Below are 18,056 nucleotides of genomic sequence, written 5' to 3' on the forward strand. Positions count from 1 at the left end.
TTAGAGTTCTTAAACATTTTTATTGTTGTTTTATAAATGTAAATAAGCTCTCTGTCCATTGAAATTGTATAGGAAAATACGTTGTGGTTATTTATTTCCTTGATTATCTCATTAGGGAAAGTGAGATAATTAAGAAAATAGATACCAGTGAAACATTGCAATATCTATATGTTGCTTTGGCCAAGGGACTAGATTTTTATTGTTTTACTCTGTTTCTGTAACTGTAGCTTTGTGTTTCTCAACTTTTATTGAAGAAAATTAAGGTTTAATATACACTGTCAGACCTTGAATAAATAATGCTTGGTTGTACCAGGAGAAAATTTTTCTCATGGAGTTAAAATCTTAAATACTAGTGTACACTTAATAATCTTACTATTGGTAGCCTTAAGAATATAAATCTGTTTTCTTTACAGGCTTTTATAGATAATTTTCAAGCAGGTAAACAAGCCTTGGCTGAGGCAACTGTTCAGGCAGCAGAAATGGCTGCTACTGGTGTAAAAGAACTGGCACAAAGGAGTTCTAGAATGGCATTGGATGTTAACATCAAAGCCCCAGTTGTGGTTATACCGCAGTCTTCCATTTCTGAAAATGTTTTTGTTGCTGATTTTGGACTCATTACAATGACAAATACATTCCATGTGATAACAGAGAGTCAGACCAACCCACCACCCATCATTGATTTGATAACAATAAAGCTGAGTGAAATGCGACTGTATAGGTAAGCTTTTCATGAGTATATTTATGTAGAATCCAGTCTTTTTCAAATACTTGAAAAGCTTTGGTATCCTGAATTTTCTATTTAGAGTGGAAATTTTTTATATTATAATGAATTTTGTGGTTTTTCTCTTTCCAAAGTATTTTTGGGCAAGATCAATTTCGTTTTCTAGTTTTTTAAAACCTAGAAAGTATTGGAAAATGACTCATTAGGTAATTAGGAATGCTATTAAATTTATTACCTGAGAAAGTATATTTATACTTACTTGTAGTTTTATGAGTTATAAGATTATGAAAGAAATGGGAGAATTTCTAATGTATTAATTTACTCTGTGCATGTAGTGTTACCCATAGTACTCTATCAGCTTTGTGCTGCGGATCTGATACACTAATTAAACACACTCACACGTACCCACACAGTAGAATACAGTCTTATATGTTCCTTCTGCGTAGGATTAGCAATTAGGGGAATAAGTGAATTTGGGAATAAGTTTTGGAATTGGGGGAATAAGTTGTAGAATTTGATCTGAAGTTCCTAATATTCCCTTGTTATTCATTAATGTCTATATTGGTGTTGCCAAAACTCGGCCTCTGTCCATCAGTGCTGAATAGAAACGCAGTAACAGTTTTCAGTGAAGGAGAAAAAAATGCTTTATTCCTCTGCCAGGCAAAGGAGGCCATAGCAGGCTAAAGCCCTAAATACTGTGTCCTCCGTTAGGAGAGATTAGGAAGTGGTTTTATAGTTTGGGAGTAGAAAATAGGGCCACAGGTAAAGATAGGAGTAGGTGCAAGTGAAACTGACAGCACTAAAGGCCTGAACCTAGCCAGAACACAGACTGGGATTTGAGCCCACATGCCGGGACTCCAACCCAGCCTAAACCCAGTTTGGGATTTAAACCCACAGTTTTAAATTAGAATCACTCACTCGGTATCTGGATTCACTGAAGTTCAGGTTCTTTATGCCTCTGTGCAGAAGGAATTCAACGAGAGACAAAGTAATAGGCAAGGTTTATTAAGATTAGATGCTTGTGAGAGATGCAAGCAGACAGGCAAGGAAGCGCTGCCCCGAGGATCCAGTAGGCTACAGTTTTATCTTTCAAGGGAAGTGGGGATTGGAAAAGACTGCCTCTTCCTTTCTGGGAGTAGTAGCTCCTCCTTAGTATTCAGTAAGGTTTGTATTCATATCAGCAGAAGGGTGGTCCTCAACTCCTGCCCTTGGTGTGAATCTGAATGCAGGCCTCATCCCATCCCCCACCCAATGACCTGAGGCAATTCTCATACCTCCTGTACTCAAGCAAGTTCTGCCCAGTTCTGATGGCTCTTTCTAGCAATTTATTAACTTACAGTGATTACCTAACATCCCCTAGGTTTCCCTCTCTATGATCCTTTATTGGGACTTCTACAACTACCTGTGCCTACTCCATCGTTATCACAAGTTTTACTTCTTTTTCAGAGTTGGTGTTTAGTGGCCCCAGGACTGGCTCTGGTGGTCCTCCTCTCTTGTTTTCATTTGTTGGGTGGTTTAGTTCTGCAGGAGAAGGTAAAGATATTGTTATGTATATTCCTTGAAGAGGCATCGGGACCCTGTCCCAAGGCTGCACTGTTCTTGACATGCCTCCCTTGTCTTTTTTTTTTTTTTTTTTTTTTTTGCTTTTTAGGGCCGCACTTGCGGCATATGGAGGTTCCCAGGCTAGGGTCTAATCAGAACTACAGCTGCCCGGCCTAGCCACAGCCACAGCAATGCCAGATCCTTAACCCAATGAGCGAGGCCAGATGCGCAACCTCATGGTTCTTAGTCGGATTTGTTTCCGCTGCGGGAACTCCAGCACCTTTTTGAATCTGCCCTTTGGAGCTTGGGGAAGGTCATGGAGGTTAAAGCTTATTCCCTAAAAATAAGAAATGGGGGACACAGAAAGGCGTGTGTGCCCAGGAGCTTTTGTACTAATCAGTCTTTCTAGAGGTGTATCAGTTTTATTGATCTTTTATTTCCTGTAGAACAACTCAGTTTCATTCTTTTCTTCCCTTCTAGATTTATTGAGATGTAATTGACATACAGCGCTGTGTAAGTTTAAGGTGTACAGCATAATGATTTGACTTATGAAACATCATGAAATGACTACCACATAAGTTTAATAAACATCCATCATCTTCTGTAAATACTATTGCCAAAACTGGAGTCTCTCTCCACTGGTGCCAAATATAAATGTAGTGACAGAGTTTTGGGTAAAGTAGAAAAGAATAGCTTTTATTGCTTTGCTGGGCAATGGAGGCTGTAGCAGGCAAATGCCCAAGACTGTGCCCTCCTTGGGGAGAGAATAAGAAGCAGTCTTAAAGTTTGGGAGTGGGAAATAGGGCCACAGATAAGAGTAAGGGTAGATGCAAACTTGCAGTTCTTCTTCAAAGCTGGCATCAGGCAGTCTTGGGACATGTTCTGGTGGTCCTTGAGATTATCACACCATGACCTTCTTTGTGGAATAAAGAATGCTTCATTAAATAGTTAGAATCTTCCATTTGTTGGGGGTATTAGTTCTGCAGAAGAGCTCAGAGAGTGTTACATGTATCCCTAGAAGAGAAACCAGGACCCTGCCCCAAAGCTATACTATTGTTTCTCAACTGCTCCCTCCTTGTCTACATATCCCATCCCTTCCCTAATTAGCAACTGTTTGAATCCCTTTGGAACTCCGGCAAGGTTCCCCAAGGCTGAATGAAGCCTTTTTCCTACAAACAAGAAATGGGGGATACTGAAAGGCTTTTCATGCCCAGGAGCCCCACAAGGTTCTGCTCGGTTTCAATACAGTGTTAAGTCTAGTTACCATCTGTCATCATACAAAGATATTACATAATTACTGACTGTTTTCCCTACCCTGTACATTTCATACCTTCGGCTCATTCATTTTGTAACTGAAAATTTGTACCTCTTAATCTCCCTCACTTATTTCTCTCTCCTCCCCACCCCTCGAGTCTCCTCCGGCAAGCACCTGTTTTCTCTATGACTTTCTTTTCTATTTTGTTGTTTGTTCATTTGTTTTTTTAAATTCCATACATAGGTGAAGTCATACAGTATTTGTCTTTCTCTGACTTATTTCACTTAACATAATATCCTCTAAATCCATCCATGTTGTCACAGATGGCAAGCTTTCATTCTTTTCCTATGGCTGAGTAATATTCCACTGCAATTAATCCATTCATCTACTAATGGACATTAGATTGTTTACATATCTTGGCTATTGTAAATAATGGTGCACTGAACTTAGGGGTACATACATCTTTTTAAATTTCTGTTTTCATTTTGTTTGAATAAATACTGAGAAGTGGAATTTGTTTCTAACAAAGCTGGCTGCTGTTTTTGGGGTGTCCCAGATTTGGTATCATCCTGGATGTGGGTAGGCTTGGATATTGGGGTGATTGAGAGGCTCAAGATATCCTAGAGCTGGTGTTGGGCCATTGGTGGGCAGGGATAGGGCCCAGCAGTCCCATGCAGGACTGGGTCCTGGGGCAGCTAGGAGCTCAGAGAGTTCTGTGGGAGTTGGTCTACTGGTAGGCAGCTAGCTGCTTGGTGTGGGGTGTCCCAGGACTGGTGCCTACTCTCTGGTGGGCTGGGCTGGGTAATGAACTAGAGGAAGGATTCCAAAATAATGCCTTCCTACATCATTGTCTTGTGGTTGAAAGAGCACCCAAAAATGGCTTCTCTCAGCATCCTGTCCCCAGGGTGAGTCCTAAAAGCTTCCTGCTTTTCTGGGAGGCTCTCTAATATCAGTAAGTGGGTGTGATCCAGGCTTAATTTAAATTATTGCTTCTTGCCTTGTTTTCAGAGCATGTGAGATTTTGTGTGTGCCCTTTAAGAGTGGAGTATGTTTCTTAGAGCCCTCTGACTCTCCTAAAAGTACACCTCACTGGCCTTCAAACCAGTCACTCTGGGGAATCTAGGCTAGGCAGCCTGGTGTAGGGGGTTGTACCCCTTGATCCTTGGGGAGAACTTCTGTATGCTTTTTTACTATACCATGTCTGTACTCCTACTGTTGTGATTCCTTCTTTATATCTTCAGTTGTTGAAGAGATTTTCTGGTAGTCTTCAGGTCATTTTTCGCTGGTAATTGCTTTGTAAATATTTGTAAGTTTGCTGTGCCCCTGGGAGGAGATAATCTTAGAGTCTTTCTTCTCCTCTTTCTTGGCCATTCCCTGGTTGTCCATTCTTGAAGCTCCATGGCAGCTAGAAGCTCAGAGAGTCCTCTGGGAGGTGGGCTAGTTTTATTACTCTTAAAGCATCACCTTTTGGTTTTCTCTTTTTCTGTTTGATCTTTCATTGATTTCTGCTTTTTTATGTATTACTCCTACTTACTTTGGGTTTAATTTTGTGCTTTTTCTAAGGCTCTTTAGGTGGTGGCTCAGATTATTGATTTGAACATTTCTTCTATTGATTTGAACTAAATGCCTATATACGCATTTAGTACTATAATTTTAGAGTTCATGTCTCTGGCATGTTGCCATATGAGCTTTAGCTGCCTTGGTTTCTCTGAACTCTCAGCTCTGTCTTCTCAACTCATAGAATTTACTGGTTGTTTCATGGCATATTCCCCACCAACCTTTTCCACGACCTTTAAATTATCTCAAAACAATTAAATTTGGGCTAATCATAGGTCTCACCTTGTTTTTTCTTGTGTCTCAGTAATCACTGTCAACTGCCTGATGTCCTGTGTCTTGAAACCGTTTTTTAATGTATTACATGTGTGTGTTGTTGGGGAGGAGTTGTTTCCAGCAGGAGAATAAATCTGCTTCATTTTATTTCACTTTAGATGGGAGGAGAAATTTCCATCAATTGAATGTTGAGTATTTATTAAGCATGTAATATATCCCAGGCACTGTGCTAGGAACATGAAGTATAATAGTGAGCAGTGTTTACGAGGGATAAATAAATAGTACCTGTCTCTTTGAATTTTTGAGGTATGTACTGTTTAATGAATTTTATTTTATTTTTTCTGCTTTTTAGGGTTTGACCTATACATATGGAGGTTCCCAGGCTTGGAGTCGAATAGGAGCTACAGCTGCTGGCCTACACCACAGCCACAGCAATGTTGGATCCGAGCTGTGTCTGCAGCCTACACCATAGGTCACAGCAGTGCCATATCCTTAACCTACTAAGTGAGGCCAGGGATGGAACCCGCATCCTTGTGGATCCTAGTAGGGATCGTTAACGCAGAGCCACAATGGGAGCTCCAATTTAATGAATTTTAATGAGCTAATAAACATTAAAACAGGATCACATTGAAGATTTGGAAAGGTTTGAAGAAAGGCTAAGGAAGTGAGGTAGTAGAGAACTAAACAGTTGTGAGAAATTTGAGAAGTGGAATTAAACGTAATTACTTAATTTCGGTCAAGTTTAAAAGAGTAGTTAAAAGTGACTTCAGCTTTCGGGTTTGTAAAATTCAGTATTTGGTAATAATGCAGCTCAGTGAGATATGACAGAGCAATGCAGAAAAAGAAAAAAGTGGAGGGAGTTCCCATCGTGGCTTAGTGATAACGAATCCGACTAGTATCCATGAGGACTCAGGTTCGCTCCCTGGGCCTTGCTCATTGGGTTAAGGATCCAGCGTTACTGTGAGCCATGGTGTAGGTTGCAGACAAGGCTCAGATATGGCATTGCTGTGGCCATGGCCTAGGCTGGTAGCTACAGCTCCGATTTGACCTCTAGCCTGGGAACTTCCATCTGTGGTATAGCTTTCCATCTGTTTGTGTCATCTCCACTTTCTTTCATCTACATCTTACCATTTTTGGAGTACAAGTCTTTTGCCTCCTTAGGTAGGTTTATTCCAAAGTATTTTATTCTTTTTGATGCAATGGTAAATGGGATTGTTGCCTTAATGTCTCCTTCTCATCTCTCATTGTTAGTGTATAGAAATTCAAGAAATTTCTGTGTATTGATTTTTATCCTGCAAATTTAACAAATTCATTGATGAGCTCAAGTGGTTACCTGTAGTGTCTTTAGGATTATCTATGTATATAGTGTCATGTCATCTTCAAACCATGACAGTTTTACTTCTTTGCTAATTTGTATTCCTTTTATTTATTTATTTTTCCTCTCTGATTGCCATTGCTAGGACTTCCAAAACTATGTTGAATAAAAGTGAGAGTAGTCAACCTTTTCTTGTTCTTGATCTTAGAGGAAATGCTTTCAGCTTTCACCATTAAGTATGATGTTAGATGCGGGTTTGTCATATATGGACTTTATTAGGTTGAGGTAGATTCCTCCTGTGCCCACTCTCTGCAGAGGTTTTTTTTGTTTGTTTGTTTTTAATCATAAATGAGTTTTGAATTTTGTCAAAAGGTTTTTCAACATCTATTGAGATGACCATATAGTTTCTGTTCTTCAATTCGGTGATGTAGTGTATCACACTGATTGATTTGCAGATACTTAGAAATACTTGCATCTATAAGATAAATCCCACTTGATCATGGTGTATGATCTTTTTAAAGGGTTGTTGGATTTGGTTTGCTAGTATTTTGTTGAGGATTTTTATGTCTATGTTCTTGAGTGATATTGGCCTGAAATTTTCTTTTTTTGTGTGTGGTATCTTTATCTGGTTTTAGTATCAGGGTGATGGTGGCCTCATAGAATGTGTTTGAGAGTGTTCCTTCCTCTGTATTTCTTGGAAGAGTTTCAGAAGGATAGGTGTTAACACTGCCCTAAGTGTATGATAGAACAGGATGCATGTTTTTATTGCCATTTGTTAATTGTTTTGGATTTATTTCTGTAAAGTCTTTCTTCTTCCTGTTTTCTTTTGTTCTCTTCTCTTGTGGTGACTGTTTTTAGTGTTGTGTTTGGATTGCTTTTTCTTTTTCGTGGGTATATCTATTGTAGTTTTTTGGTTTGTAGTTCTTGGGAGGTTTTGCTATAGCAGTCTATAATTATACAAAATTCTTTTAAGTTGCTGACCTCTTAATTTCAAATGCATTTCTAATATCCTGCATTTGTACTCCCCACCTGTCATGTTCGTCTCTATTTGTTTTTTTAAGTTTTGTAGCTCTTTGTTAAACATTTCTATATCTTCTCTGTTCCTTTATTCTTTTTTTGAGATCTTGGATTCTCTTTACTATCATTACTTTGAATTCTTTTTCAGGAGGATTTTCCGTCTCCACTTCACTTAGTTGTTCTTCTTGGGTTTTAACTTATTCCTTTGTTTGGAACATATTTCTGTGCCATCTTGTTGTGTCTAACATTCTGTTTGTGGTCTCTGTTCTGCAGGCTGAGGAATTGTATTTCCACTAGCTTCTGGTGTCTGCCACTTGGTGGGTGAGGTTGGACCAAAGGCTTGTTCAGGTTTCCTGGTGGGAGGGACTATGCCTTCCCACTGGTGAGTGGACCTGGGTCTTGTCCATCCACTGTGCTGGCTGTGTCAAGGGTGTGTTTAGAGGTGACTGTGGGCTCAAGACCACTTTAGGCAGCCTGTTTACTATTGGATGGGACTGTGTTCTCACCCTTTTGATTGTTTTGCCTGAGGCGTCCCCTCACTGGATGCTCCAGGCTGTTGGTTGGGGCCACGTCTCAGTGCCAAAATGGTGACCTCTGGGAAAGCTCATGCCTATGATTATTCCCTGGCCCTCCACCAGCAATGTCCTTGTCCCTGAAGTGAGTCACAGCACCTTCTGCTTCCCCAGGAAACTCTCCACCACTTGTAGGTAGGTCTAGCCCAGGCCCCTATGAAGTAGTGCTTTGCCTTGGGTCCCAATACTTGTGAAACCTTGTATGCCCCTTTTAAGAGTGTAGATCTAGTCCTGTGGATCTTATGCACTCTAGCCCCAATAGCCTTCAAATCCAAATTGTTAGGGGCTCCTCTTAATGCCAGACCCACAGGCTAGGAAGCTTGTCATGGGGCTCAGAACTCTCCTGTGTGAGAACCTCCTGATTATCTTCCATTATGTGGATCAACCACCTGGCATAGATTGGATTCAATTATATCATGAAAGTGCCCCTCCTCCCCTCTCGTTGTGGCTTCTTCTTTGTCTTTAGGTGTAGAATACCTTTTGGTAGGTTCCAGATTTTTTTTGTTGATGTTCTTTCAGCAGTTGGTTGTAATTGTGGTGTTTTCATGAAAGGAACTCAGTTCAAGTCCTTCTACTCCACCATCTTGTTCCCTCTCTATATGTCTATATTTAATCACATCTTGTTTGACTTCAAAAAATGGTGTAGACATGAATGGTGAGTCTATATTTCAAAAAGATTGTTTCTGAAAGAGTTCATTGAAATTTTCCAAAACATTATACAGTAACATGTATTATTTTTATGTCCAAAAAAATTGGTTATTGATGAAGTACATTAGATGGGTTAGGGATGAATGTAAGAGATTTCTGATAATATGACCACCCAAAGATAGCTACTATTAATAATTTGGTATGTTTTTCTACTTCATTGTATCTGCCTTTATATTTACATAAAATAAGATTTATAGTGTACATATTTTGGATTGTAAATTCTTCTTTTCCCTTAAAAATATGCTATAAATATTTTTCCTGTATTTTATATTTATGCTTTAAATATTTTTTAATTTTGCTACTATTTTTCCATATTTGATAGCATAATTATTTTTAAATATTTTAATATAATGTAGTTTTTAAAAAATCCTTTTGTCTGCTTTTAGAGATTTAAGTTGGTTCTTTTTTGTTAAGAACCACCATAATGATGATTGAGATCTTATCAATGCTTACGTGCTTTTCTACTCATTTCTTTAGGATAACTCGTTTCCTTCAGGTGAATTGCTAGAAATAGAATTAGTAATTTATAGAATAAACCAATTTCCCTGAAATAATCTTACTACCAAATGTTAATTACAATATAAAAATTAAAAGTTATTTATGTTACTTCCACAAGGAAAGTTGTAAAACTTAACCAGAGACCAGAAAGAAATCTTAATTATAGAGAGAATATTTTCCTACATCTAATAAATGTGTCAGTTTCTTATAAGTTAATTTACACATTTACTGCACTTTCAATAAAAAAAGTCACAACAGCATTTCTTTTAACACCTTTCAAAATTACTGTGAAATTTTTCTGGAAATAAGAGGCAAAGACTTTTTGAAAACATAAAATTGAGGTGGGGTATGGGAGAGTCATAATAACAGAGGTACAGCTAAAATATATTAAGTTAGATTAAATATTACTAAAATGTATTATCAAACTAAAATAATTAAACTAGTGAACCAGTTGAAACCTCAGCAGCTGATTCTGTGTGTATGTGTGTTCTCTTTATTCATATATATATATATATACACACACACATATATAGTCAATCTGCATCATTCACGAATTCCTTATCTGTAAGTTTTTCTCCTTGCTAAAACTTATTGTAATCCCAAAATCAGTATTAATAGCACTTTTACAGTCATTTGTGGGCATGCACAAAGCTGCGAGTAATTTGGGCATCCTGAGACCTAGGTAAATAAGGTGTTTCCCTTCTTCCTTTTTTTTGGCTGCTCCACAGCTTATGAAGTTCCTAAGCCAGGTGTCAGATACAAGCCGAAATTGTGACCTAAGCTGCAGCTGTGGCAATCCCTAAACCTTTACCCTCTGTGCCTGGCATCAGACCATCGTACCAGTGCTCCCAAGATGCCACAGATTCTCCATTGTGCCACAATGGGAACTCCTGCCCTGCTTTCTTATTCAACTCTTGTATTCTAAACAGACCTGTTGTATGCCACATTTTTTTTGCATTGGGGCCTTTCCTTGGTGATTTTGCTGTTAAAATGGCCCTGGAGCATAATGCCAGTTATAAGCATAAAAAACTAAAAGCAAGTGAATCATATATTATGTGAATTACCTCAGCCATGTTCTAAGGACAAATAACATGTAAGTAGCACTAATTTGGTAGAGAAATACTTGCTAATTTAAGCACTGAAGGAAGAATAAAAGTGATAAGGGGAAAATATCAATTGACTTTGAGAAAGAAGGTTTCTCAGTGTTGCTGTTGTGGTTCAGCAGTAATAAACCCTACTATTAGCTGCGAAGACTCACGTTTGATCCCTGTCCTTGCTTAGTAGGTTAAGGATTCTACATTGTTGCGAGCTGAGTGTAGATCACAGACAAGCCATGAGGTCTGGCGTTGCTGTGACTGTGGCATAGGCGGGCATCTACAGCTCTGATTTGACCCCTATCCTGGGAATTTCCATATGCCGCGGGTGCAGTCCTGAAAAGATGAAAAAAAAAAAAAGTTTTCTGAATATTAATTACCAAAACAAAATGATGAGAGGGGAGTTCCCGTGGTGGTGCAGTGGTTAACGAATCCGACTAGGAACCTTTAAGTTGTGGGTTCGATCCCTGGCCTTGCTCAGCGGGTTAAAGATCCGGCATTGTGGTGAGCTGTGGTGTAGGTCACAGATGCAGCTCGGATCTCGAGTCGCTGTGGCTCTGGCATAGGCTGGTGGCTACAGCTCCAATTAGACCCCTAGCCTGGGAACCTCCATATGCCACAGGAGCAGCCCTAGAAAAGGCAAAAAGATTAAAAAAAAAAAATTGATGAGAGACATAGCATATGGAGTGATTAGCAACATCTTTAACAAAGGATAAAAATCCTTAAATATTTTTAAAAAATAAGTAAAAGGTAATTTGAAAAATTGATAAACAACATGGTTAGATGATTCTTTACAGGAACAATGATAGTGCATGCATAGCTACTAGAATATTCAAATTCATTAGTAATTAAGAGAATGAAAACTCATACAATAAAATAGTGTTTGTTTTTTAAATTAGGTAAATATTAATAATGTTTCTCAGTCTAGGTACAAGGAGATGGATATGGCATTACTTATATATTGATCCGATTTCTTGAAATCACTTTAGCAAATAATTGAGCAGTACATATCATATAATCATCTTGAGTGAGTACTGGCAGTACATCAAAGAATAAGATAAACATAAACCCTACCCTCATGAAACTGTCATTCTAATTGAAACTATAGACAAGACAATGAATTATTGAATATATATTGAGTGGTAGAAAAAATTAAAAATACTTATGGGAACACATTGAAAAGTTATCTGAGCTACCCCAAATACTGGGTAGTACTAGTAGAGAAAAGTTTTTCCACAGGAAGTGATCTTTTGACACAGCAATGAATATTTCTTGAAATTTGTGGGAGGAAGAAATTTACTCAAAGAAATGCGCAAGTATTATTTATTACAGTAAAAAATTGGAAACAGCATAACTTTTAAACAGAAGGTTGAGTTAATGATTCATGGTATAGCCATATGTTTTATTTATTTATTTATTTTATTAAAATTTTTTTTTTGTCTTTTTAGGGCTGTACCTGCAGCATATGGAGGTTCCCAGGCTAGGGTTTGAATTGGAGTTGTGGCCACTGGCCTACACCACAGCCACAGCAATGCCAGATCCGAGTCACATCACAGCTCATGGTAATGCCGGATCCTTAACCCACTGAGCAAGGTCATGGATTGAACCTGTGTCCTCCGGATACTAGTCAGATTCGTTTCCACTGAGCCACATTGGGAAACCCTAGTCATATATTTTAACATGCATGTATTAAATATGTATATATAATATCCTCTTAGAGCTTTTAGATTCCTTAAATTTCTGCCATTAATTAGAGATTGCAAGGATGCATAAATGATAAGTAATAAAACGACATGATACTAGGAATTCAAAGAAATCCCTGATGGTTTCCACCTGTCTCTCCAGTTGAATAAGTAGTACCGAAATTTTATAGTCATAGCTTTAATAATTTAGGATTTGCTGCCAACTAAAACTTAAGAACATGAGTGAGGAATACCACTTTGAGATTGTCATTTGAAGGTATAGTGGGAGGCTTCTCTGGTTGGGGTTCATCAGCATCAGTCCTACCCTTATTAAGTACTTGGAAAGGCAGATATGGTTCAAATTAATATGCAGTTGTTCAAATTCAAGTATATTTGATCCACAGATATAGAAATTTCATATTGTGCAGATTACTTTCTTAATAAAGTAAGGGGATTTGTGGTAACCTGCTACATGTGTGAATTTAAATGTTTTTATAATAAAGTCTTATATGATTCTTCCCTCATTTTAAGAATTTATTGTCCAACTTGTATATTTTTGGCACTTTTAACATACTGCAAAATCTTATTCTAAAAATTTATTTTTCTTCAATTCAGAACTGTTTAGCTCAGAGAAAGTTACCAAGTTTTCTAGTGGGATGGAATATCTTTTCTTCTGGCATGGAAAATCTATTTGATTTTATTTTACTCTTCACACACAAAAAATGACTATTTTCACATAAAAGGATTATAATTTTTTTTTTACCATCTGATTATGTATGAAGCTCTTCAGAACAATTTTACATCTTCTTATAGGTCTCAATTTATTAATGAAGCCTACCAGGAAGTACTGGATCTACTACTGCCATTAAATCTTGAGGTGATTGTTGAACGAAACTTATCCTGGGAGTGGTACCAGGAAGTTCCTTGTTTTAATGTAAATGCTCAGCTAAAGCCCATGGAGGTAACTTTTGGATGCTAACTGATTTTTGTTTTTTTTGGTTAAAAAGTATCGCTTTGGGGGCTTAAGACATTTGTTTGTAGAAGTTATGTGTTACCTTATTCAGAAATTAAATAGTAGCTATATAACCTAGAAGTCATTGCATGTTCTTCATTCATTTATTCAGATGTTTCCATGCCTACTGTGTGTTAGATCCTGTGCTAGGTTTTGGAGATACCGTGGTGAAGAAATTGTGACATTGTCTCTGGCTTCATGGAACTTAACAGTATAATGCAGGTGGTGGTCCATAAGTGTGATAGATAGTTAAAAAAAGTGCAGGCACATAATTAAAATAGTATAAATTGTAGTAAATCCCATGAAGAAAACAAATAGTAGATATGGTGCTGAAAGTCACCAGTTAGATATTTTAGTAAAGATCTTAGTGGAAAGGTCTAAGGCTGGAAATAATGATTTGGAAATCATCAGATTATAAATGGTATGTAAAGCCTTGGGAATGTGTGAAATAACTAGCAGAAGTTCTAGAAGAATAGAGAGGTTGAAGATAAAGATGGCATAACTTTAGTTCCATATTAGTTGATATTGCTTCACAGATCTCTAATGTAACTATCCACAAGATGATATTTTTCCCTCTTCAGTGGATGTAAATCAAAACTGTATCACATGCTTTGCTGAAGCAACATATACTCTTTCTTATAGATTTCTTTCTTTTTTTTTTGTAACTTTTTTTTGCCTTATTAGGGCTGCACTCATGGCATGTGGAAGTTCCCAGGCTAGGGGTCGAATCAGAACTACAGCTGCTAGCCTACACCACAGCCACAGCAAGTGAGATCCAAGCCACTTCTGTGACCTACACTTAACAGCTCATGGCAACATCAGATCCTTAACCCACTGAAGGAGGCTAGGGATTGAACCCATATCCTCATGGATGTTAGTTGGGTTCATTACTGCTGAGCCACGATAGGAAATCCCTCTTGTAGATTTCTTTAAGTAACCTACTTCGCAGATTTTCTTGCTCCCTCCACCCCCTAGTTTCTCTTTCTACTTCTCCTATGAAAATTATATTCAAAAAGAGAAAACCATCATTTTAAAGATTTCATAGAACTTAAAACATGATGATCTCAATTGAAAATGTTTAAGCTCTTAGTGTATAAGATCATATGGACTCCTTAACTCATAGATGGGCAGTATCTTATTATTTATCTTAAGATGACATTGTCTAAGATAAATAATTGAAGTCTCTTTATATGAGTAGGATAACAGCCCCTTAAAAAAACATAAGTAGCATGTTCCACATAGCATACTGGGCAAATCCTCTCCCCACTGGGCCCAGTGATTTGGCAGATTTGTGTGGGACAGCTGGCACGCTATTTTCCTTCACTTTTCTCCAGAGAGATTCCATGCAGAATGTTCAGATGATACTGCAGACCATTTACAATACCCGGCTGCCTTTCAGGACAGTTCAAACTGGGTCTTCCCCCTCACTGATCTGCCTGAATAGTTAGCAGCTGTTGTGGTCCATTCCCAGGTTCACCCCCATATCACTCTCTCCGTCAGAGAGAGGCTAGAATCAGTTACTCTAATATATCTGACATAAGTGCTACAGTTTTTGATTTCTAACTTGTCAGAATGTTGGATGGTCGCGCACACAGCCTTTTTTAATATGTAGGAACCACAGACCAGCATTTCTTGGATCCTTACAGTTCTTGAAGCTTCCTGCACCGAGCTCTTGGAAATAGTAAAGAGTGATGATTAATATCAGTGTTGTGTGGGCAATGGGGCATTCAGTATACATGAACTAATCGAAAGACATGTTTTAGTAGTAGTAATATTTAACTTCATTTATTAGTTTATATGAATATACTATTTTTGTAATACCTTTACATAATTATCTCAAAATAAATGTCATAAATAAATGAAGACTTAAAAAAGCAAAACATGAGTAGCAGAAATAAGGTACACGTGACATTAGTCTTAAAACACTAGTGTTATCATCTTTGAAATGCAGTCAAAGAAAGCCTGATGCAAATAAAACTGTTAAATTTTATGGAATTAAAATTATCCCCAGTCACAGGCCTTTTTAAAAAAAAAAAAACAAAAAACTGATTTTTGTTGTATTAGATTTCTCCAGAGAAATAGAACCAATGTGTGAGTGTGTATGCACTTGATCAGAATGCATTAGACTGACGTTTTGAAGACTTAATTTTAGCCTCTTCCTGACTCTGAAGTTGAGTTCCAGGAGGAGTCAAATAGTTGGTTCCCTGAGGTGGGCTGCAACATCTGCTAAAGTACTCTAGTGGAACTCGATAGAGGAAGACTCAATTTTATTGTAGGGTATCTGCCCCAGAAAGCAGCTGGGCATTTGTAGATGGTCTGCAGCATCAGGATATATGCATAACATTGCAAATAGCTAGACTATGACACAGTCAAGTTGACATAAAATTAACCATCATAGCTTTCAAGACAGATCTTAAACTGATGATTTTAGGCTAAATTTGCAACACATGGAGTTTTGAGTTAGTGTGCTGCATTCTTTAAGTGGACTGAAACTTGATACTTAATCCTTTAAGCCTCACCTTCTTATAAAATCAGGATTATATTCTTTTCTCCTAGGACTTTTGTGAGGTTCAGCTAAAATAACTCATGAAAAAAATTGTGAAATATTTTCAATTACATAAATTTATTATTTTGATTATTCTGTATTTGTACATTGAGGATCTTACTAATCAAAAAAAAGTGTTTCATGAATATTGAAAGATGAAAGTTCATTTTAAAGATATAAAATCAGTAGGTTAATTGCTACATTCATAACAAAAATTCATCATTCATAGCTTAATTGGTGCTGGCATTAATTCTATATTTAACAAGGTATCAAAGATCACATGTTCATTTAAAAAATGGAATACCCAATTAGAAGTATCCACTGTTAAAAGTTGGTTTTGTAGAGGATTGAAATGGAACAATTGTTTTTCTTTTTCTTTTCTTTTTTTTTTTTTTTTTTTAGGGCTGCACCTGCAGCATAAAGGTTCCCCGGCTAGGGGTCTTATCAGAGCTTGTAGCCTCCGGCCTACACCAGAGCCACATCAACATGGGATCCGAGTCACTTCTGTGACCCACACCACAGCTCACAGCAATGCTAGCTCCTTAACCCACTGAGCAAGGCCAGGGATCAAACCTGCAACCTCATGGTTCCTAGTCGGATTCGTTAACCACTGAGCCACGACGGGAAATCCAAACAATTGTTTTTCTCATATGAGAATTTTAACTACATGAAATAGTAATTTAAAATGATCAAATTGTATTTTTTTTCTAACAGTTCATTCTTAGTCAAGAAGACATAACAACTGCTTTTAAAACATTATATGGCAACATACGGTATGAAGAAGGTGATAGTGCCTCAGGTGGAGGAATAAAAGATCAGACTAGTGTTACTAGCAGAACTACTAATGCTTCACACCCTTCAGGAGGTATGTTCTAAATCTTACATTAGTCTTTCTCACCTTGCCCCCTTCTTTTCTTCTATCCTTCCTTCCATTCTCCCTAGTTCTCGATTTGAGTAAACTAAGACTTACAAATCTTTTCTCTTTAGATAATCTCATTCAGGTATTTCTGATTTGTCTCTTATGAGTCATTCTTTTGATTCTTTTCCTTTGAATCAAAATTCTTAGTCTTGTCGTGACAAAATTCCTTAGAATGTATTCTTGTTATGCCAACTTCCCTGTAAGTCTTTATCTTCTATTTTTCTCCTCATCCCCCTTTCCTCCTTATTCCTAATGCAGTATATATTCCAGATGGAATATTTTATATTGATATTAGGAATATCAAAACATTAGAGGTGTCAAGAAAGAATTAAACAATGGATTTCCACAAATATTTGAAAGATGGATGGAATAGAGCAGTGGGAACCAGTGCAGCACTGGCTGCATCCAGTGTTAGATTTAATTTATGTAGAACCCTAACTAGGTTCTAAGTCGACACTAGCAAATATAGAGAATTGGATTAATTAGGACTGCCAGGATGATTTTACTTCATTAGAATAAAGTTCTCCTTATTTTGGTATTTTGGGGGAACCCCAAACATACCTACCTACCTCATACTGAAACATACATTACAGGAGACATCATTCTTATTAGCTAGAATAACAAACCCAGTCCTTTATTGTTAAATAGTAATGGTCAGATATAAAGAAAATCATAAGGACCTAAGCATGAAAGCAACCAAGATAAACAGAATAGTGTTTGCTGAATGGAACAGAAGTAATTGAAGAAAGAAAAGCATATGTGAATAAACAGAAAAACAAACTCTAATTCATAATCACATTTTGAGAATATAAGAATTGAATCTCCATCACTACCTTCTGCCTTCCTAAGATAAGAAAGAGTTCTTGGAAAACAAAAATATGATTGCCGAAATTTTGTCTTTTGTCTTTTTTTTTTTAGGGCTGTATCGGCGGCATATGGAGTTTCCCATGCTAGGGGTGTAATTGGAGCTGTAGCTGCTGGCCTATACCACAGCCATGGCAACGCCAGATCGGAGCTGCATCTGCAACCTACACCACAGCTCATGGCAACACCAGATCCGAGCCGCATCTGCAACCTACACCACAGCTCTTGGCAACGCCAGATCCTTAACTCACTGAGTGAGGCCAGGGATCAAACCCGCAACCTCATGGTTCCTAGTCGGATTCGTTTCTGCTGCGCCGTAGTTGGAACTCCGATTGCTGTAATTTTGAAACAATATAAGTGCACTACACATGGTATTAGGATATAAGTGCTGAGTTGGAATATGTGGTTGACATAATCTTCTATGACATGGAGAAAAATAAGCATAGAAATGGAGAATGAGATAAAACTTAAGAGTGGTAGAA

At 37.6% G+C, this 18,056-nt stretch overlaps 1 protein-coding gene across 4 annotated transcripts in view; it reads left to right on the plus strand.

Annotated features, from left to right (window-relative positions):
• Nucleotides 1–18,056, plus strand: part of VPS13A (vacuolar protein sorting 13 homolog A) — a 261,965-nt gene that overhangs the window by 120,167 nt on the left and 123,742 nt on the right. For all 4 annotated transcript variants that reach the window (XR_014822948.1, XM_021065108.2, XM_084988047.1 and 1 more), the window contains exons 33-35: nucleotides 414–718; nucleotides 13,048–13,195; nucleotides 16,506–16,656. Coding sequence is in view for 3 of the 4 variants with exons in the window: in XM_021065108.2 (XP_020920767.2) it covers nucleotides 414–718; nucleotides 13,048–13,195; nucleotides 16,506–16,656 (604 nt within the window). In the remaining variant the exon portion in view is untranslated. The remainder of the gene's footprint in view (nucleotides 1–413; nucleotides 719–13,047; nucleotides 13,196–16,505; nucleotides 16,657–18,056) is intronic.

The sequence above is a fragment of the Sus scrofa genome, chromosome 1 (genome assembly GCF_054392235.1).
Source record: "Sus scrofa isolate SSC_HxYL_T2T_F1_AM1 chromosome 1, Sscrofa_HxYL_maternal_Yorkshire_Landrace_v2.0, whole genome shotgun sequence".
Lineage (NCBI taxonomy): Eukaryota > Metazoa > Chordata > Mammalia > Artiodactyla > Suidae > Sus > Sus scrofa.